The sequence below is a fragment of the Coturnix japonica genome, chromosome 12 (genome assembly GCF_054131305.1).
Source record: "Coturnix japonica strain WE chromosome 12, WE-NBRP24, whole genome shotgun sequence".
NCBI classification, from domain to species: Eukaryota; Metazoa; Chordata; class Aves; order Galliformes; family Phasianidae; genus Coturnix; species Coturnix japonica.
The window spans coordinates 19,099,066-19,122,449 of record NC_140674.1 but is presented as its reverse complement, the minus strand read 5'-3'; the positions used below and the strand labels follow the sequence as shown (position 1 = coordinate 19,122,449).

At 43.0% G+C, this 23,384-nt stretch overlaps 3 protein-coding genes across 13 annotated transcripts; 2 read left to right on the top strand and 1 right to left on the bottom strand.

Moving 5' to 3' along the window:
- The first annotated feature begins 1 nt into the window (after position 1).
- MYNN (myoneurin) lies at positions 2 to 9,290 on the top strand. Of its 3 annotated transcripts, XM_015872000.3 has the most exons (8): positions 2 to 53; positions 158 to 451; positions 779 to 1,581; positions 2,613 to 2,772; positions 3,712 to 3,890; positions 4,176 to 4,259; positions 4,691 to 4,777; positions 5,041 to 9,290. In XM_015872000.3, the coding sequence occupies exons 2-8, from the start codon at positions 186 to 188 to the stop codon at positions 5,307 to 5,309; spliced, it is 1,848 nt and encodes a 615-aa protein (XP_015727486.2). In that variant the 5' UTR covers positions 2 to 53; positions 158 to 185; the 3' UTR covers positions 5,310 to 9,290. The 3 variants fall into 3 exon arrangements, with proteins under 3 accessions (XP_015727486.2, XP_085369466.1, XP_015727485.2); XM_085513340.1 differs by having other exon boundaries at positions 2 to 451; positions 895 to 1,581; XM_015871999.2 differs by having other exon boundaries at positions 2 to 451.
- LRRC34 (leucine rich repeat containing 34) lies at positions 8,163 to 19,245 on the bottom strand. 9 transcript variants are annotated; one of them, XM_032446623.2, is made up of 12 exons: positions 19,113 to 19,245; positions 16,926 to 17,048; positions 15,995 to 16,119; positions 15,729 to 15,793; positions 14,946 to 15,029; positions 14,024 to 14,152; positions 12,906 to 13,001; positions 11,323 to 11,477; positions 11,075 to 11,230; positions 9,868 to 9,994; positions 9,549 to 9,753; positions 8,530 to 8,791 (listed from the first exon to the last, which is right to left on the bottom strand). In XM_032446623.2, the coding sequence occupies exons 2-11, from the start codon at positions 17,039 to 17,041 to the stop codon at positions 9,550 to 9,552; spliced, it is 1,257 nt and encodes a 418-aa protein (XP_032302514.2). In that variant the 5' UTR covers positions 17,042 to 17,048; positions 19,113 to 19,245; the 3' UTR covers positions 8,530 to 8,791; position 9,549. The 9 variants fall into 9 exon arrangements, with proteins under 9 accessions (XP_085369473.1, XP_032302514.2, XP_085369474.1 ...); XM_085513348.1 differs by having other exon boundaries at positions 15,719 to 15,793; positions 15,995 to 16,116; XM_032446625.2 differs by having other exon boundaries at positions 15,995 to 16,116.
- Positions 17,993 to 22,727, top strand: LRRIQ4 (leucine rich repeats and IQ motif containing 4). The gene is made up of 6 exons (XM_015871983.3): positions 17,993 to 18,079; positions 18,178 to 19,284; positions 20,183 to 20,356; positions 20,648 to 20,786; positions 21,403 to 21,599; positions 22,473 to 22,727. The coding sequence occupies exons 2-6, from the start codon at positions 18,178 to 18,180 to the stop codon at positions 22,608 to 22,610; spliced, it is 1,755 nt and encodes a 584-aa protein (XP_015727469.2). The 5' UTR covers positions 17,993 to 18,079; the 3' UTR covers positions 22,611 to 22,727.
- Positions 22,728 to 23,384: the final 657 nt, after the last annotated feature.

The window sequence follows — 23,384 nt, the reverse complement described above, 5'->3', positions numbered from 1 at the left end:
CACCGCAACATGGCGGCCTGAGGCGGGGGCGTCGCTCCGCCGCTTGTCCTCAGGTGCGTGGGACGCCGCGCTGCGCCCATAGCGGCACCGGGCCGGGCGTGGAGGTGGCGGTGGAAGCGGGACCCAGCGGGTTAAAGCCGTCGCTCTCCTCCCTTAGGACGGGCAGGCCGCGGCTCGCTGTCACCATGCAGTACTCACACCACTGCGAGCACCTCCTGGAGCGGCTCAACAAGCAGCGCCAGGCCGGGTTCCTGTGCGACTGCACCGTGGTGATCGGGGACAGTCAGTTCAAGGCGCATCGCAACGTGCTCGCCTCCTTCAGCGAGTTCTTCGGAGCCTTCTACAGGGACGCGACCGACGGCACCGTCGTGTTGGATCAGGCTCAAGTGAAGGCGGATGGATTCCAAAAGCTCCTGGAGTTTATTTACACGGGAAACTTAAACCTTGACAGGTAACGCTGGTGTTAATGGGGGAAGGTGATTGAAATGCAGTTAGGGCAGCACAGGGTTTTGTGTCAAAGTTGGTAGAGTTGATATGATCTGTTGCTCCGAAGTGCAATTCCTGTTGGCAAAGCGATCCGGCTCAGGAAAGGGCTTTTTCCCCTTGTGTTACTTTGTGTGCTATGAGGATTCCTCATAGTGCTGCTCTGGAAGGCAAGAATGTATCTGTCAAGTGTGAGGGCTTCCAATATGTAGCCCAGAGGTGTAGCTCCATTTGCGACATCTGGTTCTAAGAGCATTGTCTGGAATATTGTCACCAAAGTCTGGTTTTCTTGCAGCTGGAATGTTAAAGAAATTCACCAGGCTGCCGACTATCTCAAAGTAGAAGAAGTGGTCACCAAATGCAAAATAAAGATGGAAGACTTTGCATTTATTGCTAATCCCTCTTCTACAGAGACCTCCAGCATCACTGGAAACATTGAAATGAACCAGCAGAGCTGCCTCCTGACCCTGCGAGATTACAATGATCGGGACAAGGCAGATATTCCTCCCGCAGAGTTGGTTCAACCTCAAGCAAAGAAATCGCCTTTAGAAAAGAAATCTGCTCAAACCAAAAAGCGAAAGAAGAACTTCAGCTCCCCCAAAAGCGTACAGAATAAATCTGTACAATACCAGAACGATGTGACTGAGAACACATCCATTGAAATGTTTTTGGATGCGAATAAGCTGGCGGCGCAGATAACAGAGCAGGCTGCCCAGGGCAGCGATAGCTCTGAACTGCAGTTGGCAGCTGTAGTGGAAAGTGAAACATTGGCAGCACAGGATATTTTAGTTCAGACTATTGCAGCAAAACAGAAACGGGGAAAGCCTCAGCAAAGCTGTGCACTGAAGGAGCACTGCATGTCTAACATTGCCAGCGACAAGAACGCTTACCAGCTGGAAAGTGCAGGAGAAGAGCTCGACCAGAAGTACTCCAAAGCAAAACCAGTGTGCAACACGTGTGGGAAAGTCTTCTCAGAAGCCAGTAGCCTCCGTCGCCACATGAGGATACACAAAGGAGTGAAACCATACGTGTGCCAGCTCTGCGGGAAGGCGTTCACTCAGTGCAATCAGCTGAAAACACATGTAAGGACTCACACAGGTAAGCCGTGGGCTTTGTCTTCGTGGGCTGTAGAGCTCTGTAATAGCAGCATGTGGATACGGCACTCAAAAGGTCTTTGCATTTTGATTTTTCACTGCAAAATTGTAGTTCCCACTTGGAGTATCTGAAAAAGACTGGCTTAGTCTGAGTGTCTTGGTTCCTGGCAAGATGCAGCAGGGCTGGCTGCCCTTAGCTCTGCAGGCTGATGACATGGAATGGAGCACCAGAAACTACTGCCTGTAGAGCATGAAAAGCTCACAGTACCTGAATTTCTGTTGCTGCTTTTTAATATTTTTTTAAAACGTTCTGACATATATTTGATACAGAGGTGGAAAAAAGAACCTTGCTTGTTTTTCCTACGTTATCCCCTAGAGAAGCGAGACTTAATAGTGGGTTAGTTCCTTCTTCAGTCTGATCCAGTATAGCTGTTCTGCTTTTGCTGCTGTACTTAACCCCCCGAGCAGCAGAGGGACACAGTTTGCAGTTTTCTTCCTTCATAGCTGCCATTCAGATTTCAGAGGTAACACTGACAGAGATGACAGGTGTTTACTGCAAGCTGTGAAGATGCAGACAAGGTGAAACAGGAGTTGTTGAGGTACAACTGCAGAAGAACATTGTGCTCATTTGGTAATGAAGGGAGAGGATTTTATGTATTACCAGCTATTGGCAAACCAAACATTGATATGCAAGATGAAGCTGGCGTGCACTGCTCCAGGACAGTGTTCTGGCAGGAACATAAGCTGCTCTTTCTACTTGTGAGGGTGCTGATATTGGAATTTCTGCATGTATAAGCAGGGGATGGCAGAAGGGGCTTTATTAAAAGGTATTAATTATTACCTATTCTTAAATGGTAATATGTTCATAAACAGTGTGTTATCTGCTGTTCTACTGGCAGGTCCCACTTCAGCAGACTGGTTACAGGATGTTACAAGATGTTATTTATGAGGTGTTAGAACAGACACTTGAGCTTTGTCAGGTAATGGACTGGAAAGCTTTCATACAGACAGTACAAGGCTTTTGTTCTTTGCTAGGAGAGAAGCCATACAAATGCGAGCTGTGTGACAAAGGCTTTGCTCAGAAGTGCCAGCTGGTGTTCCACAGTCGGATGCATCACGGAGAAGAGAAACCGTACAAATGTGATGTGTGCAATCTGCAGTTTGCAACTTCAAGCAATCTGAAGATTCACGCCAGGTAGGCAGAAGTGAGATCCTGAAGGTGTTTATCCATACGTTTATTTAAACAGAGTGATTAACTCTGGTGTTAGTACGAGTCATGTGTTCGCATCATTTGGTCATTTCTTCACATTTAACTCAGGTCTTGCTTCACACAGCTTCAAATAGATTGTACATCTGTGAGGTCACTCATTAGGGTATTGATTTACAAGTTGTATGAATTTATGGATATTGCAGTGTACATACTGGTACCATTGTGGCAACGATGGCAGTTTTGTTTTGTTTATAACTGCCTGTAGTACTTGTAGACGGAAGAGGATCTTGACAGGACGTGGTACAGAGTGGGTCCCTCTGCTCACTGCAGCCTCTATGAGGCTTTTGCATTTTTGGTAGGAGTACAGGTTAAGTTCCCTTGTTAGGAGTCATCACTCTGTCCTTAAGTAGGAGGATGTTCTTAACCCAGAGGGTGATGACGCACTGGAATAGGTTGCCCAGTGAGGCTGTGGATGCCCCATCCCTGCAGGCATTCAAGGCCAGGCTGGATGTGGCTCTGGGCAGCCTGGTCTGGTGGCTGGCAACCCTGCACATACCAGGGGTTGGAACTGGGTGATCAGTGTGGTCCTTTTTAACCCAGGCCGTTCTATGATTCTGTGAAATACACTGTAATGCAAAGCCTGCTGAGTTCTCATGGTGAGTGATACACAGACAGGACCCGTAGTGTGATTCAGCTGCCTTAGGAATCATTGTTGCACTCATTCCCAAAGTCAACAGACAGTGAATTTCCTTCAGTGAGAAACTGCGAACTCAAAATCAGCTCCCAGCTGATGAGGTGTTGTAGTTCACAGAACATCAGTGTGAGGAGCTCTGGAGAAAGCAGAGGAAATTAGAGGAAAATCACTTAATTGTGAGCATGAGTTTCCTTTCTGCCAGCAGAACACTGATGTCTGTCTGTTTGCAGGAAGCACAGTGGTGAGAAGCCCTATGTGTGTGATCGCTGCGGTCAGCGCTTTGCTCAGGCCAGCACGCTCACCTACCACGTGCGTCGCCACACCGGGGAGAAGCCTTATGTGTGTGACACCTGTGGAAAAGCCTTTGCTGTCTCAAGTTCTCTCATCACCCATTCCCGAAAACATACAGGTAAGGGGAGACCTCGCATGGAGATCCCCTGCCAGGCCTGGTTGGGTAAGACTGGCTGCTGCAGAGGGGTTGGGGATAGGTAATGAGAAGGAAATCTGCCTTGGGAGGAGCTGGGGGTCACCTCTGGTGTTCTCAATCCGTTCTTTTCTCGTGTTCTTTTTCTTTGACTCTGGTTTAGGGAGCTCTTTCTCCCAGTGGATAGTATCTGTTTCATTTTAATTTGTTCTTTATACTGTATTTTCTGGTTTATATGTTGAAATAACAAACTCCTTGTGTTTACTTTAGGAGAGAAGCCGTATATCTGTGGCATTTGTGGAAAGAGTTTTATTTCCTCTGGAGAGCTCAATAAACATTTTCGGTCCCATACAGGTCAGTTTCCAGACAGGCCGCTTCCTGCACAATAAATAATATTCTACTTCTTCCCTTTTGCCTATAAAATGCACCACGTTGTGCTGCACTTAGAAGCAGTAGTTTCTTAATTTATGTATTTCAGCATGAAAATAATTTAATGAAAATGTCGGTGGCTTTTTAAATTGGCTATTTCAGACACACATCTGCATGTAACAGTGTAAGTGCTGCTGTTTGATCAGGGCTTCACCTCTTGCATTGAGGCTTTTTTTCCTTGCTTTAATCTACAGTCCTGGAAACAGCCTTATTGTGAATAAAGGCACAGATGAATCAGCTTACAGTTATAATGATGCATTTTTAGAATACAACTTAAAAATCCATTATCTTATCTTGCATCTGCAACTGTGTCTTCTTTCCATTTTAAGATGATTCTGTCAATCATCTTTTTTCAGGTGAAAGACCGTTCATTTGTGAACTGTGTGGAAATTCTTACACAGACATAAAAAACCTTAAGAAGCACAAAACAAAAGTTCACACAGGTAAGCTCTCTGTGTAAAGAAAAGTTCAGAAGCAGCATCAGCTATTGGCTCATCATTGGTGGACATCTGTCCTTTCTTCATTTTTATTCTTCCATGTAAAGACACTTCTGCTGTCCTGTAGTGTTTTGCCATCTGTAGCAAGACCTCTATTAGCAGTTAAATCACGTTCTCTTAGTTCTTGCTAATAACAACTCCTGCATCATTTGCTAAGTCATCCCATGTGCTAATTGCTGGGGAAAATAAACTGTTTTTGTTTTTGTCAGGATCTGAAACGCCCCCTGATTGCAATACACTCGATAATTCTTTCCATGAACAAGAATCCCTTCAGAGTCAGAAGAGCCCTTTATCAGAATCCGTAGATGTGAAACCCTCCGAGATGTCTTTACCGCTTCCTCTTCCCATTGGCACTGAAGACCATCAGATGCTTCTTCCTGTGGCAGGTAGTCAGTCCCCATCGTCAGAGACGTTACTGAGATCTGCTGTGACTGGATATTCAGAACCTCAGTTTATTTTCTTGCAGCAATTATACTGACATTGCAGAGCCAGTGAGGTGTTCCAGCAGTGAACTCACATGAGTTACCTTTGGTAAAGATGAACGTAATCAATCAAGTCACTTTCTGAATTTTTCCTGGTTTTTTTTTTTCTCTCTGTAAAGACAGATGTAAGGTGTTTCCATTGTACTGTGCCGTCTTTTTTTGTTGTCGTTGTTGTTGAATTGTGCTAATCTACAATCAACCTTCTGTTTGCAATTAACACTTATTTCCAGGAGAGACATGATTTCCAGCAATGCCTGCCTTAAGGATTCTCTGTTAAATACCCTCATGCATTTTGGAAATCTCCTACTACTTTCCTGTTGATCTGGTGTGTGACATTATCACCTGAGCATTGGAGCAGGGAGCCAGGAGAGTTTGCTGGAGTCTCCTTGCTTGGAGATCTTCAAGAGCTGCCAGGACGTGGTCCTAGGCAACCTGCTTTAGGTTGCTCTGCTTGAGCAAGGAGACCACACCAGACCTCCAGAGGTTCCTTCCTGCCTCAGTCCCTCTGTGAATTGAGGACAATTTAAGCCATTTTTGGTAGTTTAAATGTGTCAGTCCAGAGCTGTTGTTTTTTTGTTGTTTTCTTTTTAAGGGCGAAAGTCATAATTTGAATGTGCTAACGAGCTTGTACTTCTGCAACCTGAGGTCATGTAATGGTGTGTGATGGCAGGTAGGCCAGTGCTGAGGGTCCTTCTCATAGAATTACTGCTGTCCATCTTCAGCTGAGCAGAGGGAAAGAAAGCTCTGTGTTTAGGTCCCTGATGGGACAAGTAAAGGAGAGTTTCTTCAGCATGATAACCCAGACAGTTCTAATGGCATAGATACTTCTGTGTATTCCTTCCAACAAGTCACTTGTCTTTAAAGCGAATCTAGTGTTGTAACTTGTCCACAGTTTGTTTTTTTCACATGTCTAAACTGTCCCAGATCTGGCACAAAGCAGCAGCATTTGCTCACCAGAAGAGCGAGAACACGCGTGTTGCAGATGAGGTGAAAAGATGCATTGACTGAACTGTGATGTGTGAACCGGAGCTTCATAATAATCATTTCTGTGCTTCTTGTGGTGCTAGACAGTAGGTTCAAAAGAAGAAACAAATGCTGCCCTTCACTGTGAAAATGCTACATGATGCTATACGAGGGGACACTGAGGAAGAATACAACAGGGCAGATTAATATTCTTCCAGGGATTTGTTTCAACTCAAGTATTTATGTATTAATTTACCTTTCATGTTGCATATCTGCAGTAACTGCACATAATTGGTATCTAGCAAGACACTTGCAAAGGTATGTTTTACTATTAGCAATTTAGATGTGTTGTTTTTTTTTAACAAGACATTTTTAGGCTCTCTGTAGGATCATTAAAGACTGGTCGAGAGTAGGAGTACTTTTTTATGCTCCATTTTACCAGTTTGTGTCATTATCATGATGTAAGCATTACCCAAGTAATCATGAAGTAGCAAGGAAACAGTCTTTTGACTGTACCATCAATGTATTTAAAGGTATCATTTGCTGGTTATTTCCTTGGTGCTAGCATTTTATTCCCACTGATGCCTTGTGTCCAGACATTGATAAATAGAAAAGCATAGGAGATACCTCTTAACTGTGTTTTACATGGAGTAAAATTAATCTGCACCTTAATTAAACAGCCTTGTGAAAAAGTTATTGGAGGATTTCATTTAAATATTCTGCAAATGGTCCTTTGACTCCTCAGCATGACTATAGATTTTTTTTTTCCCCACATTTGTTCTTGTCAAGTAACATATTTAATTTCTTTGTGTTGATCATCTTAGTTTGGGGCATGCTTAGAACTCTGATTCTTGATCATATTTTAAGTTGCAGAATGGCCTGGGTTGGAAGGGACCTCAAGGATCACCAATCTCCACAGGCAGGGCCACCAACCTCCCCATTTAATACCAGCCCAGGCTGCCCAGGGCTCCATCCAACCTGGCCTTGAACACCTCCAGGGATGGACGGGGCATCCACAGCCTCTCTGGGCAGCTGTTCCAGCACCTCACCGCTCTCATAGTAAAGAACTTCCCCCTGACATCCAACCTAAATCTTTCCTCCCTCAACTTAAAACCATTTTTCCCTTATCCTGCTGTTATCTGCCCTTTCAAAAAGTTGACTTCTCTCTGCTGCAATTAAGTCACCCCACAGCCTTCTTTTCTCCAGGCTGAACGAGCTCGGCTCCCTCAGCCTGAAGTCATAATATACAGCCAATTTAATGATAAAATCTACTACAGACAGCACGGAGTGGCCAAGGAACAGTTGAATGCAGGCATTTCTCACTTAGTTTGCTAATTATTGCCATATTCTTGATGTTTCTTTGCTTATCCATCCTGCACCATTCACGTACAGCTGATGCCCTTCATAAGGCTGGCACAGGGCAATAGATGAAGTTCTCAGATTTTGTTTGGCTTTTCCCTCCTACTGCTTCTCCCATGGTTGTTTGGTTTTTTTTCCTTCCAAGTTCCTGTTGTTGATGGAGGAGCTGAAGGATTCTGCAGCCAAGCAGCATGCAAGAACCACAAAGATCAGAATCCAGACTCCATTTAACACAAGTGAGCACTTTGTGTACCTTGTTCTAAGATTCCTCTTTCTGAATACAGAGGAGGAGCCCTGGGATAGAGATAGGCTTAGCCATGAGTATTGAGGCTTAGCCATGAGTAGTGACAAAGTGCAACACTGCGTGATCGATAAGTTTCACGTTAAACTGACTCTGGAAGACAAACCAATGATACACTATCGTTATCTGAGGATTAATGTAAAATTCAGACTAAAAGACAAGAGCTTATATTGCTCTAGGAAGAAATAACTACATTCCTACTTAGAAGACGCATTCCATAACAATGTTTGTTTGGACTGTTTTTATATTTCTAAAATAGCTTGTTGCTGTATTCTTAGATATTCAGACTTTTTGAAACAGTACTTAGATTTATACAGGATTTGTTTAGATACTTCTATCAGTACCACCTTCTTTCATAGTCACTTAGTTTTCTTTATAGACAAGAAGATAATCATTATTTTTTACAAGACAACACTTTTAGCCTTTCTTAGTAGAATACACAGGCTTGTAATTTTGACTCAGAGCAATAATGTAGTGAACTGCACTCTTCAGTCCTCATCTGAGAACCTTGATTCTTAGCCTCATCTTTTGTGAAGATATCTCAGCTGCTGAGGTATGATCTCTATCAACTGTATTCATTTAATAGAATATAGATTTTAAATATATATAGAAAGAGATATATATATATTAAAGTTGTAGGAGCGTTCAGGCTGGGTGCTATAGGGCCTGAAGAAGCAGGTCTGTACAGTACCTTGTGCCAATAGATGCATGGAAATCAGCTGCACATTAATTCTTAGGCTTAAAGAGTTCATTTTGGAGGTACGTGGTGTATATCAATATTGGTAACTTCTTTAAGAGATGAACAGGGGGAAACATGGAATTTTTGTAGGGAGTCCTCTCATTCTTGAGACCAACCTGCAAAATGAAAGAGGATTTTAATCCACTATTGGTAATTTAGAGAAAATTACTTACTTTATCTCAGAAACATAATTGTTTCAGTGGTATCCCAGTTCTACCCAAATAGATTATTTGCAACTATACATTTCTGAATCAGCTGTTTCAAATACTCACATTGGAATAACTCCTTGTATGGCGTTTATCTAAATTGGTGTCTATCTGTGGGCACAAAGTGCAAGAAGTTTTCTTGTCAAGTGTGGACAAGTCCCTCATCAAGGATTTCAGGGCTGTGATTTTGGAGAGGACGTTGATAAGCCTTGCAGCAGAGTTAAGATTAATGACTGCTTTTTGGTTAAATTATTTTTGAAGTATCACTCATGTATATACAGCGTTTCCTCTGTTATTTGTATATAGCTCAACTCTCGATTTTATAATCTCCTGGGCAGGGAGTTGTACATATTTAGCCTGAAGTGTTTTATGTTAGACCTTAATAAACTCGTTTTGTATTTTTCCCTCACCTCGTGTCTGCTGTTTATAACTACAAGGGGTAGCAACAAAAGGAGGAGGGAAGCAGTCTAACACAACCACCAAAGCACCCTGGTAGAAAGGTTGCCCTCTGCACAGTACAGTAGTACAGCAAGGTTTACTACACTTCCTTGGCAGTAAAAAAACACCCGATTTTTCTGATAAGACACAGAAGAAACAACCAGCAGTGTGTCTGATATCTATTGTACTAGAAGACAGATAAACCCCTGTGAGCACACCAAGATCCTACCTTAGAGATTTTCTGAAACAGCTGCAATTGCCAGACTGGAATTAGCAGCAGTGTTCTCCACCTCCCCATAACTTGGCGTCCAGTAGTAATGTTTCTTAAGGCCATGGGAGAGCTCTGCAAGGTAAACGTGCCCATCCACTTCATACGGTTCCACATCTGTGCAATCAGGTTTCAAGCGGCCAGCCTGAATTAATGCTGAAAATGCCTGAAATGAATGAAGCAAAAATCTGACATAGAACACTTCACTCTGATTGTAAGGAAGGGTCTAGAAGGTAAAACACAGTGGGTGAGCACTTGGTCAGTTCAGTCCAGTACTCACCGTGCAGGCAGCTTCATCAAAGTTGTTGCCCCAGATATAAATGTAGGAGAATTCCATATTTATTTTCATTGACTCTGAGAGAGCTACCAGCCCTTTGCCACTTATATTGTTGCTTACTACGGACAACCTAATAAACAGAAAATAGTTATGCAAGCATGCTAAGCCACTGCATTCCCGTATCTTAGTTAAAACTACTAGGAGTTTTACAAAGTTATACTTTATATGTATAATCACATTCTCTATTATGATGTAATAAGATATTTGTATCAAGCCCATTCCTATTAATATATATATCTTTTTCAGGTTGGTACAGGCAGGTTGGACTCTGGCATTGTGCTGTGTCTCAAGGCATTTCCATGACTCATGCAGCTAGTTTGGCTTGCCATTCAGTTCCTCAGTATCAGTGGCTGACTGTAAGTGTGGTGGCCACATCTCATCTCCCGTCTGCTCTGAAGCCCAGGCCTTGGCCAGGTTAAGCTTTGATCTTTGTTGAGTGGCAGTTATTTTTACATTGGTGAGCCTGGAAGGCTTTCAGAGGCACCCAGCAGCCACCACCTCCTCAGTCTGCTACTTAAAACTAATGGCTTCAGGTAACACCTTTGATCAGCTTTATACCTCCTGCTGGTGCACGGCTTAATGCGGGCTGCAGAATACACACTGATGGACAGATTACAGCTCTTCTGGGTTCACCTGGAAGCTAACTTAAACAGAGGATTTTCTTAAGTGCAGAAGGTCAGAATCAACAAATATAGAGCCTCAGCCTTTTATGGATATATCTGCTTATCTTAAAATTCTGAAGACCTCCAGATCCTAGTTTGTGTACACCTGTGCAACACAGGGACCTATGCTTTAAAGATGGAAAAAGAACAATAAAGATCTGACAGCTCCTCTCCTTCTCCTTGAAATGAATGTAAAAATGAGTCACAGGTAAGATGGGTAGAACCATCACAAAACCAATTTAAACTTCATCCTCTCCCTCCCAAAGGAGAAATAAAGACACTTATGCCTGGGCACATGAATTCCATCCTGTCACTTGTTTCTTCCTTCCTCAGCTGAACCACGAAGTTTGGAACTTTGTGAGTTTTCTGTTTTGATTGTTAATGTCAAAGCACAGTTTGCACATCAGTTCAGCCACAGTAGAGCCTGAGTCTCCTATGTTCATTGTGGTTACGCCTGCAAACCCTGAGGAAGCTACTGAAATACTAACGCCTTGAGAGTCCTGTTGTACAAAGTCAAAGCTTCGCTCAGGTAGAAAGCTCCATCATCTTCTATTCGGTTTGAATTAAGATCCAGGATTTCCAGAATTTGGTTCTGTTTCAGTAGCTCTCCCAAAAATTTCACATCATCCCGAGTGATTTTATTACTGAAAGAGATATGCATATATACTTTAAAAAGAGATACTAAGAACATGAGTGTCTAATGTCGGTCAGGGTTAGGACCTGTACTAACTCTTACCAGCTAAGATCAAGGTATCTCAGGCTGCAGTTTTCATACAGCGCCTCACACAGTCGCTCTATACCAAAGCTTTTAATTTCATGCTTGCACAAATGTAGCTCCACAAGAGAAGAATTAATTTTCAGAGTCAAAGCTACCCGGACTGTGGTCTCTTCCTGGGAGTAAACACATTTTTATTAAGCTGTACTTTAGGATAAGAGATGGTCTTGCTGCAGGAAGATACATGTACAACAGCTAACCCTGGTTGTCAGTAACATTCCGTTTTGTGTATTACAGCTTTGTATTGAAAACAGGAAGTGATGCATTATTACAACCAAAAAAAAAGGTGAAAAATAACAGAAGTATTTGCAGATTTACAGTACTGTACATCCCTGCAAACATCAGGAGCATCGATGCATGAATCACTTACCAGTTTCCTTCCCAGTCATTGCTTTACCAAACCTGCATTTGGATCAGCTTTCACCATCATTGTATTTTACCATGACACTTATGTGACTGCTATGAAGAGAAACGTGCCCTGTCACTGTAAGAGTGCAAATTTACTTTGAGGTTGCCATGTTTTATTACAAAAATAGCTGAATGAGTTCTTTGAGTCAATAACAAGGGAACAATCCACAGGTCTCAGCAAATGACAGCAATGGCAAAGAGAAAGTTCCCCACAGATACAGCCTAGGCCCTTATTTTCAATACTAGTGATGTAAATGGACTTGTAAAACTGCAGTTAGGCAGATCAGATCCCTGTCTCATTAGAGAAGAAGCTATCTCACTGTTCATATCAGCTCTTGAAGCTGTAGAAAACATCTCTGGGACATGGGAAGATCTAGATGGCCTTCACAGCAATTTATTGTATTACCACGCCATCAGGACAATTGAGCATGTACCTCATGCACCTGAAAACTGCTGATACTGCTGAAACAGCAGGAGCTGAACGCCTGCAGGCAGAAGCCCATGTGCATGTAGATATCCAGTGCCCAGGGTGCTGCCCACAGGAAACACTGCCTTACTGATCTCTCTTCAGTGCTCGATTGTTTTGGAAGTTCTTGTGTCTTTGTTTTGGATAGAAAACACATCATAGGTTTTACATTGATGAGGTTCATTCATTTGTTAAATTCAAGCTACAAGTTCACATAGTGAAACAAAACCACATGGGACAATGAATAAGGGATATTGTTAAGCATGCCTTTCTTCAGGCTGCAGCCTCTGGCAATCGCCCATGCCCTGCTCAGATAAAAAGCAGTCTTTTGTCCTTCCCTCAGTTCCTGCTAAACAGCTTTTGTCCCTCACTCTGCTGAATGATGCATAAAACTCTCCAAGCCCTGGCAGCAAAGTGCATGTCTGGTTCAGTAACACCCAGTCACCTCCACTACTTCACAAATGCATATGTACCAAGAAAAAACAAAACAAGACTAACCTTCTAGTTAAACAAGGGCAGCCCAAGGCTGCATAAAACGTGGGTGTATTTCCACAGTATGTTATCACCTTATGAAAACCCAGAGTAGCCCAGATGTCCATAAATTTATCATTAGTGATTTCACTTGTGCTCCTCTCTTTGCCTGAGCTGGCATTGCAGTCTATTACCTTACCTCTTGGCTGTACAGCAATGGACGATTCAGGTTTATTGCTTTGATTGCTTTGTTCTTAGTCAGGACTGCTGCTATTGCTATTAGACACTGCGTACCCTGCGAATGAAAACATGCAAGTCCTGTAGATAAACCTGTCCAGTGAATAAGTCAAGCTATCATATTACCATGACTACTTAGAACGAATTGTGAGAAGATCAAAGCCACTAAGCAGGCTCTTGTTGGAAATACTGTTATTTCTGCCTCCTTGGAGAAATACAAGTGCAGTTTGCAAATGCCTGCAAGCACCAGTACCACCTTCATGTAGAACAACAGTGGAATGAGACTAAGAACTACAAACAAGTAGGATATTCAGCAACTTGTAAAATAAAAAGCAAGAATGATGGATCTCCAAGAGGTACTTGTTCATATTGATAACATCCTCCTCAGTTTCTGGAAGGTATTTCCTCCTTCCAGTCTGGGAGAAAGTTCTCTAATTCCACGAGTCATGTATTATATAATAACATTTTAACCTGACCCCCAGATCTCTCCCTGCCTCTTTGTGGCAGTCACAGTCGTTACGTTACAGTCAAACCTATTCCTTGTGCCACTTCCTATTCTCCTGACTTTCCCCTTGAAGTTTAGGGGAGTCCCAGCACTCAACTCCAGGAGGCAGCAAGTTATCTAAAATCGAGCTAGGGGCCTTTCTGCTCAACTCAGCACTGCCACAGCTATGGCAACAAAGAGTTGAGCTCCAATATGAGCAGCAGAACTATGAGGAGGATAACTTTTAAGCTTCATAGTACTGTGCACTTTAGAAGGAGAACACCACCTTTCTTCAGGTATCAGTCAGACAGGATTTACATGCATGCACATGCAAACTCAGGCACACATTTATATATATAATAATGAGAATTCCCAAGGACAGCGGCTGCAATGTATCACATTATGACTTCCGTGTTTTATATAGCACGCCTTTCCAAGCACACACTGCAATATTATATATTGCATTACCTCCAGCCATCATAGAATGCAAAATCAATGGCAACGGATGATGTTTTCTCTTAATGAAGCACTGCAGCACCTTTGTAAGACTCCTGAAAGAATTATGTCATTGCTGAGGATTCTACTGGTTTACTCACCAAATCACAGTCTCCAAGATCTAACTTCTCTAAGGTGCAATTCACTTGCAGCATTGAAGCAAAGTGCAGTCCACCCTTATTGCCTATTTTGTTTCCAGTCATTCTCAGATGCAGAAGAGTTCCATTGCTCTAGACAAAATTAAAGAAAATAAAATCATTTTCTTTCAATTTCCTTAATAAAAACATCACTGCCCTTTTCCCTGTGAATCCTGCTCACTGTCACACACAGACAAAAGGTCCCTCCAGAAGAACCGTGCCCAGGAGATAGCACTAAGCAGCTGAACATAATCCAGGCAGGTATTTCTGCATAGACTGGCAATGCACATTCCTATCGTGCAGTCTCAGCATTTCAGGCCTCTCAAATTCAGTTAAGATTATGAGATTAGCTCAAAGACTATGAAGGAGGAAGGAAGAGCCCATGTGAGTCTCACTTCATAGACAAAACAAACCTTACACGCTAACCCTGTTTCCTTGGGAAACCACATTAAAAACAACAAACACTCTCATGCTGCTGTGAGGCAAAGCTTTAACAACCTGTCTCAGGCATCCAGAATCCAGACGTCTGCTGATATTAAGGTACAGGCAAATTTAATATGTGATTTTAAAAATTCATAACCTAAGGAAAACACTGATGATGTTATACATCCTACAACATAACCACATTTTTCACACAGAATAGTCCAGCAGCGATAGTTGTGATAATTAAGGACTAATGGCAGCACAGGGCTCGTTTCTGTTGTGTGAAACCTGATTTCTGAAGTCTGCCTTGGGAAAACAAGCAGTCACTGTGTTACAGCAAAGTGCTGAGGACAGAGGGCCCTTTCAGCCAGCTTTCTGTTGGCAGGACAGCTCGCACAGCTCATCAGAAGCAGAAAATATCAAACGAGATGCCATTGTCTGAATCTCCCAGACTAATACTCACATGGAGAGCACCCGCTATCAGCTCAGCTCCACTCGCTCCGATGTCATTAAACATCAGGTTAAGGTATCGCAGAGTTGAGTTTTCCTTCAGAACAAATAAAGCAGAAAGCAATGAGACCTCCTTCTACTGCACCCCTGCACGTGCTATATGTGTACTTACAGCCTCTGTCCTGCATCACATTACGGGCAGCCCCTGATGTGGAAAAGCAGTTAAAGAATGCTGAAGTACATCAGATGAGGGAGAGACATGAAAACACATAGTGGGTAAATCCTCACAGTCTTATGTGAGCCACCTAGGAGCCCACACGATCAAACAAGGCAGGTGAAGCCCAGAGACAGACCTGCAGGTATTTTGTGAATGCACAGACACTGAATTCAAAGTTGCTGTTTTTGATTTGCTTGCCAGTGCTCACAACTGTAAAAAGGCAGCATTATAGGTTCTTAAGTTTAGACTCACAGAAAGGCTGAGAAAGGACAGAATACACAAAACAAATGGCATAATCCACGCAACCATTGCATACTTTGTTGAATTGAATGTTAGCTTCAAAACCCCTGGCTTACTGCACTGTTCTTTCTTCAGACATCCTGATCAGACATATTTTACTATCAGAAATTAAAACTGATCTGAGAAACCATAATGTGAGATCCTATTGGGAGTGATTTGGATGCAAAAGTCAAATTAATGGAATTCTGACAAACTGATGCAGTCTTGGTATCAAATACACCACAGAAATATTACCACAGCCAAATAAATCAGGTTTCTGAAATACAAACATTTTGGCACCTGGAGGAACGTTGCCATGTGCTTTACTCCAACATCGGTCAACATGTTGTACCTCAGATCCAAACCTGGAAAAGATGGAGAATAATGGGATAGGAGCATACCTACAATTAGTTTATCTGTAAACAAAAAGAGATAAAGATGAACTAAAGCTGAAATCAAGGCTGCTTATGTTTTCTATTACTTTCATTTTCTGTGTGTGACATTTGCTGCCTAATGATAAACCAGCACAATATTAGCACTAACGTCAAACATGTGAAGATACTTACCAGTGACAAATACAGCACTGCATAAGACAGAGGCAAGAACTTGAACATCTTCATCTGTAACTCTCTGCACAGGCACTAAGCGATTATTTCCAGCTATTTTTAATGTGATTCCTGTTCTCTGTCTGCTAGAACATAAAAGTGTAATCACATAAGAAGGAAAATAGCAGCAAAAAGAATTCTTTCTTCAGGTTAAGAGATGTTTTCTTATTTGCTTTCCCTGGCATGTTAGCTATCCATCTCGTTACTCTGAAGATACTACACAGCTGCAAGACCACACGTGCACAGACAGCAGAAAGCAGCAAGACAAGAGGAGCACAGACAGAGAACTCTATCCCAGGGGTAACCTCATCCATGCCTTCTTTCCTTTATTTGTTCTATCCTGCCCTCAGGGCAGAACAGCTAACACAAACTACTGCCCAACCTTGTCTTCTCTTGTCTTCTCTCTCCAAAGGACAATTAAATCCAACCCCAGGTGCATCCCTGACAGAAAGGTCTATCTAACCACAAAAGGAGAAGCAGTTTGTGTGGTCAGAACCTTGTCCTGACTCAGAGACAGCTCAGGAAAGCACTACCAGCTGGAAGGTAACTGGATGCAGCTGAGCCTTTATAAACAGGAGCGAGAAAACAGGAAAGGAGTTAGGATGAGTGGATAGTGGGTTTGGCTTCTCTAAGGGATGTAAAGTTACCATTCCTCTCATTTTTCACTTTTTTGATTTTATTGCTTGTAAAGCTGCCCAGGAGGGATGTGCAGTCACAGACTTCTGCCAAGATGTCAGGATGAGTCAAAGCAGAACTTCTGCAGTAAACGATAAGTGTGATTTGTGCTCAAGCCTGAAACTGCACAAACTTTCTCACTGCTCCATTCCCTGTCCCACCACCTTGTTTAAGGAGTTCAGAAGTATCTGAAACGTGCTGGTTGTTATTTTCTTACATATTATCGCTTTCATCGGCTTCTTGAAGCACATGAGCAACAAAGTGATTCTCAGGTTGGCTCAGATTCTGGCAAGTCTGCAAATACTGCTGACGAAGAGCTGGAGGAACAGACATGACGAGCCTGAAAACAAAACAAACAGTTATTGCATCGCCATGGCAGCCTAACAACGTTTCCATGGACCCACGTTCTGTTGTGCCAGGGGATGTGCAACAGTAAAAATGGGTCCTGGTATGAAAAGAATTGCAGTTATCTGCCATCACAGAGAATACAAACACTTAGAAGTAATATTCATAGACAGGTCCCTTTCCCTTCTGTCTTGCAGCCTGTGATGGAAGTTGGTTCTGTGTCTGGGTGCCCAAAGGAGCAGGAGCCACTCTGCTGCCCACCTTGGATGGGGAGGCCTGGTGCTGGCGTTACACTTCCACACTAGCACTGGTCTCACTTATCCTTGCAGTGTTTACTGAGCGCTCTGCTTGCACCCTCCAAGGAGCTTTGACACAGATCAGTGTGGTTACTTGGTTACGTGCTTCAGAAATGCACTTTCCACTGAGATCCTCCCACTGACTCCCATACAACCCAAGGCTGAGCTGGGATTGTGCACTCCCATCACCCCACAGGATGCTCACTCCTTACCACTGAACTAATGAAAAGAAACGCTGCTATACAAAGTTTAATGAGACCACAAAGCTTAGTGTGACTCTCCCCACACCTCATTGCCCTTCGGTTCTTTCCCCTCATTCTGGTCACCCCTGAGGTACCAGGTGGTTGGCAGCTTTGGCCCCCACTCCCTTCACTGTCAGCCCAAAGCTACCACCATTCACTCCTGGAGACAGCAGAGCTCAGCCAGGCAGTCACCTTTCCACCTCACACTCTTTTACAGTCCAAATTCTGCAATTAAAGTGCTATCAAATATCAGGCTCACTGGAATCTCCCTGGCTAAGAAACTATTCTGTTACAGAAGACCCTTTTCCTCAGAATCTTTGTAAATGAAGACCCATGGAAGTCGCATCTTCCTGCCCCACTGACTTCACAAAGGCCACCTTCTGATATGGCATTTTGGGGTTCTGGACTCAAAGTCACAGTCACACTGTGTGTATTGCAGATGTTGATGTCAGGGAATGTAAGCAGCTTTTGCAGGGGTACAACTGACAGTAAGTAGGACCGATCCCTCAGCCTTAACTTCTCCCCCTACTGACGCAGTGTTTGAGTACTGTTGATTTTTAAATTAGTCTAAAAATACGAATTTCAGATGGCTGAGTCTGAGGAGAACATGGAGGACACCATAGAGTACTTCTATTACCCTGAAGCTGAATGTGACCCCCCTGACTTTGAGGATGTTATGACTGCACAAGAACAACCAGTGAATGAAGTGCCAGAGAATGAAGTTCTGATTCCCAGCCATGACACAGATTGCGTTTTTTTTATTGATTTAGCCAATAAGCATCTGCAAACCATTGCACCAGAGCTCTTCAGTCTAGAGAATCTGGAAGAGCTGCACATGGAGAAGAACCTGATAGAAAACATCCCCAAAGAAATAAAACTCCTGAAGAACATGAAGGTTCTCTACCTGGACCACAATCACATACAGGACGTATGTGAAGAGCTGGGGACACTGAAAAGTATGCTGAGCTTAGATTTAAGTAACAACCCACTCTCTTACAGTTCTCTGCTGGTTATCAGCAACCTGCACTCCCTTCGTCAGCTCAGGCTCTATCAAATAAACTTGAATGAAATCCCAGTGGAGCTCTGCAAATACCTCTTTCACATTGAACTTCTTGGCCTTTCTGACAATAATCTGCAGTGCCTGCCAAAAGAAACAGCGAACCTGAAAAAACTCAAGGAAATTTACCTCAGAAACAATAGATTTGAAAATTTTCCCATTGAGCTTAGTAAAATTGTTAGTTTAGAAATAATAGACCTGGAACAAAATCTAATCAGTCACATCCCAGAAGAGATAGGCTCATTGACAAACTTAGTTAAGCTATTCTTAGCTTTTAATAACTTATCCTCCATTCCTCCTACGCTGCAACGCTGCCAGAAGCTGGCGGTGCTGGATCTGTCTCATAATCCCCTGCGCAAGTTTCCCTCAGTTTTGAAGAATCTCACTAAAAAGAGAAAACTCGGCCTGTCTGGTGACAGCCTGGAGGAGCTCCCAGCCCAGACAGACTCCTGGACATCACTTACCCATGTTTATCTGAGGAACACCGGGCTGCGCAGAGTACACAGATCCTTCACCACGATAACCAGTATCAGGATCCTCGACCTGAGTGAAAATCGCTTTGATGAAATTCCCAAAGGAATCTGCTCCATGAGAAACCTGGAAACATTGAACCTGGATGACAATCAAATACAGGAGGTATTTGTTCCTTTCTTTTCATTCTTGCTTCACCGAGCCCTCCCTTTTGCAAAGTTTAATGTTCGTCAGTACAACTGGGAGTTGCCTTCCCCTACTGAAGATACTCCCCTGACATGCACTGAGCTGGGGTGACACACTGACACTGACAGCTGAGTATCCAGACAGAGAAGGAAAAGCAAGAGCATGGAGACACTTACTTTTGTGCTGAACTGTAAAGATGAATAATGACTGGAGGAACTGCTGTCAGAGCTGGGTGCTTCTTTCACCACCTTTCTGTGTAAGCTGGAAAATAAGAGCTGCATTCCTGTAGAACCAATGCATGAAAAACTGAAACAGAGCACAGGGCAACATTAAAATACATGTCATATTGTAAATGCCTTTAAAATCATTAATATCTGCTAATCACTTGATAATAAACAGTTGAGTACGTTAAAGTATGACATACTCATCAGAGGGCAGAGAATATACCTCACTTATTAAGTAATGCAACTCTACCACCCCCCCCCCCCAAGGAGATTTTCCCTTGTGCAGTTTTCTTTTTGAAGGTTACCTTTGGACAAGTGGTAATTCACACAAAAGAATCACTTTCAGCTTTGATTCATTTCAATGACTCTGCCCTGCACTGAGCTCACAGAAGAAGTGAAGAAGCAGACAAACATTTCTAAGAATAAAATTAACCCCATAAGAAATCTTTCCAGCAGAGGAAACAATATTTCCCCTCCCCCAAACATTTCCACCATACTGTGAGATATAATGTTATATTAACGAGTTGAACATTCTCTGTTCATCTATCAATAATAGTGAAGCTCCATAGCTTTTCCTAGAGATTTTTCTCTGAAGACTAATCCCTACAATTACTGTTTAATTGACATAATGTATCTTTAATGATTGTGTCTAGATACCAGCAGAAATACAGGAACTGACAAATTTAAAATGCCTCGGCCTGTCCAAAAATCAGTTCAGTAACTTCCCAATGGAAATCTTCCTCGTGGAGTCATTAGAGAAATTATATCTGGGACAGAATAAAGGAATTCAACTGACAAGTCTGCCAAAAGATATCATCAACTTAAAGGTAGGGAAAACGTGGGGGGGAGGGAGGTCTTTACTGTGGTTTGGTACTTCAGCTGCTCCCAAATGCAGAACTGAGGGTTCTCCTTATGCCTTTAGGAACCTGGTGCAGCATCAGGCCAGGGCTATCAGAACAGAAAGAACATCAGTAGTCAGTGTTTAAAACTTACATCATCTCTATCAGGCAGTGATCCCAATGATGTCTCAGCTTTTAAAGCTCATTTCTCCACTTGCTGATATTCCCTGTACTTTGATAATATAGCAAGAAAAGTTATTGTGCACACATATTTTCCAGAATCTGAAAGAACTGCATATAGAGGATAACTATCTGGAGTACCTGCCCCCAAGATTTGGCTCACTGACACACTTGAGAGTACTCAACTGTCAGAACAATCTCCTTAAGAAGCTCCCAAGGACTCTAAGCCAAATGCAAGGTGAGAAATCATCTTTGTGTTAGCAGCCCTAAGGACCTTATTCTTCTGGGAGGATGGAGAGAAGGGAGGCAGAACAGTGTTTAGTGCTGGCCCAGCAGCATTAAGGGGCAAATAGGAGAGATGTTACAAGGTGAGAGGGTGAAAGAAGTGCTGTGCCCAAGCTCAGAGGATTGGGGAGATTCCTGGGGCTCAGCTCCTGGCATACACTGATGGGAGCAGGGCACACCACTGATTCCAGGGCACTAATGAGGAACACGCTTTCTGTTCTCCAGTCTTTCCATCTTCCCCTGTTCTCCAATACATCTCTATGTATGGTAAGTTCAATAGTGCTGTTGTGCATGACATCGCAGATTTGGCCACCGGACTGCCAGCCTTTACCTAGTGAAGTATGTGCCTTGCTAGGAGAGACCAAGTCCCATCCCTTCATACCTGGAAGGGGCACTTTGAATTTTAAACAGTGCTATTGATGGGATGTTTAGTACTCCAACTCTTAATAAGCACAGACTGAATTGTTTATGCCTCCTCCATATGCTGCTCTGCAGGGAGAATGCAGGAATGCTTTGCATCATTCCTGTCCTTTGTGTCACAGCCTTTGTATCTGCTTTTGTGTGCTCAGGTTTGCAGAAACTGCTCCTTCAGAACAATCAGCTGTCCGAGCTGCCTGAGGATCTGGCCAGACTGCAGCAGCTGCAGGTGATCCTTGTGGATGGGAACCCTATGACAGACCCTCCCATTGAAGTGTACTGCCAAGGGACTTCTGCTATCCTACAGTACTTAGAGCAAAAAGCTCTTAAAAAAGCCAAGTCTGCAAAGGTAGGTGTTTAAAAGCAACTATGATGTATGTATGTATGTATGAATGAAGCAGTGCTTTTAGCGATCAGACAGTTTAGAACAATCTACAGGGCACTCTGCAACACATCACTACCTGGAGCAGTACTGATCACACTAGGGCTGGAAATAGGGAACCATGAGGAAATGGAGTGCTGGGCATCATCCACAAACATCAGAGTGTTACTGCCCTGACCTGCTCACTGTCGGCAGAACAGCCTTACAGCTTGCAATGGCGCTTTCTTTACTTCTTTGTCCAGTGATAGGGGAATGGTCACTGTGTCTAAATTCAAGGTAGGTCCTCTTAAGTCTGGCCAGTGCTTAAAGATGAACCTATCTGGCGCCTTGCTGCATTCTGACTATGGAGAACTGAAGTTCTAATATGCAGACACAGTGAACAAAACAGAGTTTGCTGTGGGATTCTGTTGTTGTTTTGTTTTCCCAAAAGATCAGTCTGCATCACTGATGGAACATGAAATTAATTAGCTCAGAAAAAAAACCGAGGCAAGAAGGAAGGAAAGGCAAACAGTCCTCGATTCTTCTGAAACTGAAATTCTTCCTCTCATGTAGCACCTGCTATTTCTTTGTGAATCAATGTGTTTCTCCCAGACTACTCTTGTGAATTTAGCAGTGGCATTTAAAAACGTGAGGCCATTGCCATGCAGTCCTTGGAGGATCTGGAGGATGACAGCACTGGTGTCCTCCTTGATAAGGAATTCCTCTTGAAAAAGTAACACACGATAAAAGTCAGGTGTTAAGCTGCAAACAATGTACTCTAATTCAGAGTTGTTTTGGTGGCCACAACGTGCCTGGCTTTTATCCATTTCCCCAAGGTAACCAGACTATATTCTCTCTCAGATCCGAAATATGTGGCGTGGGCTGCTTAAGCATGATTTGAAACCTTTGATGGAATTAAATAGCAAGGAAAACAAAGGAAAGAAAGGAAAAGAAAAGGGGAAACAGAAGTCTGGACAAGAATCAAAAGCCAAAAAGTGATTTTTGTGCAGTAAGCTGAACAGAACCCTCCTCAGCTGCAAGAAGAGCCAGTGTGAGCAAAGAGAAGTGAGTACAAAACAAACAGCATTAAAGCATTCGGATCAGTGAATATTCTAACGAGAAGTGGTGATTTTTTAGGGTTGTTTCTGTGCTTTCAGCTACTTCAGCTGGATGAGGCAGATTCTGAAACAGTCACATTTCTCATCCTGAATGGACCTTATCTTGAAGCACAGAGGCAGATGATTAACTGGAAAATAACCTCATCTGTACGAATCTGGTGCAGTGAACTGCTGGTTGTTATGAATTTCAAGTGCTTTACATCTAACACTTAAAAATTTGTTTCCAAGTTGGTGAGGTTTGTCCATATCTAGACTGAAGCTGTACCTGGAGCCTCATACATACTGGCACTTATTTACTGTCTCTTATGCTTATAAATAAACAATACCTTGTTCAGAAGCATGGAGGAGGATTCCCTACAGTCAGACCATACTCACACCTGCCACAATCCACACAACTCTCCTGCCTTAAGTGCCTTTCCGTGGCAGATTCATGAGTGGGCAAAGGACTGGGAAGGGCATTTTAAAAAGCAAGTGGAGAGGCTGCCAGCAATAGGACTGGAGATGAAAATTAGGAGCCCAAGGGAGACATCATAACCAAACTAACAGTGAAGTCCACCTCACTCTGAATTAGAGGTTCAAGTGAGAGAGGAGTGACTCACAGAGGTTCCCAAAGAACAGACGGAGGTTTGTTTCTCCAGATGGACCAAAGGCAAAT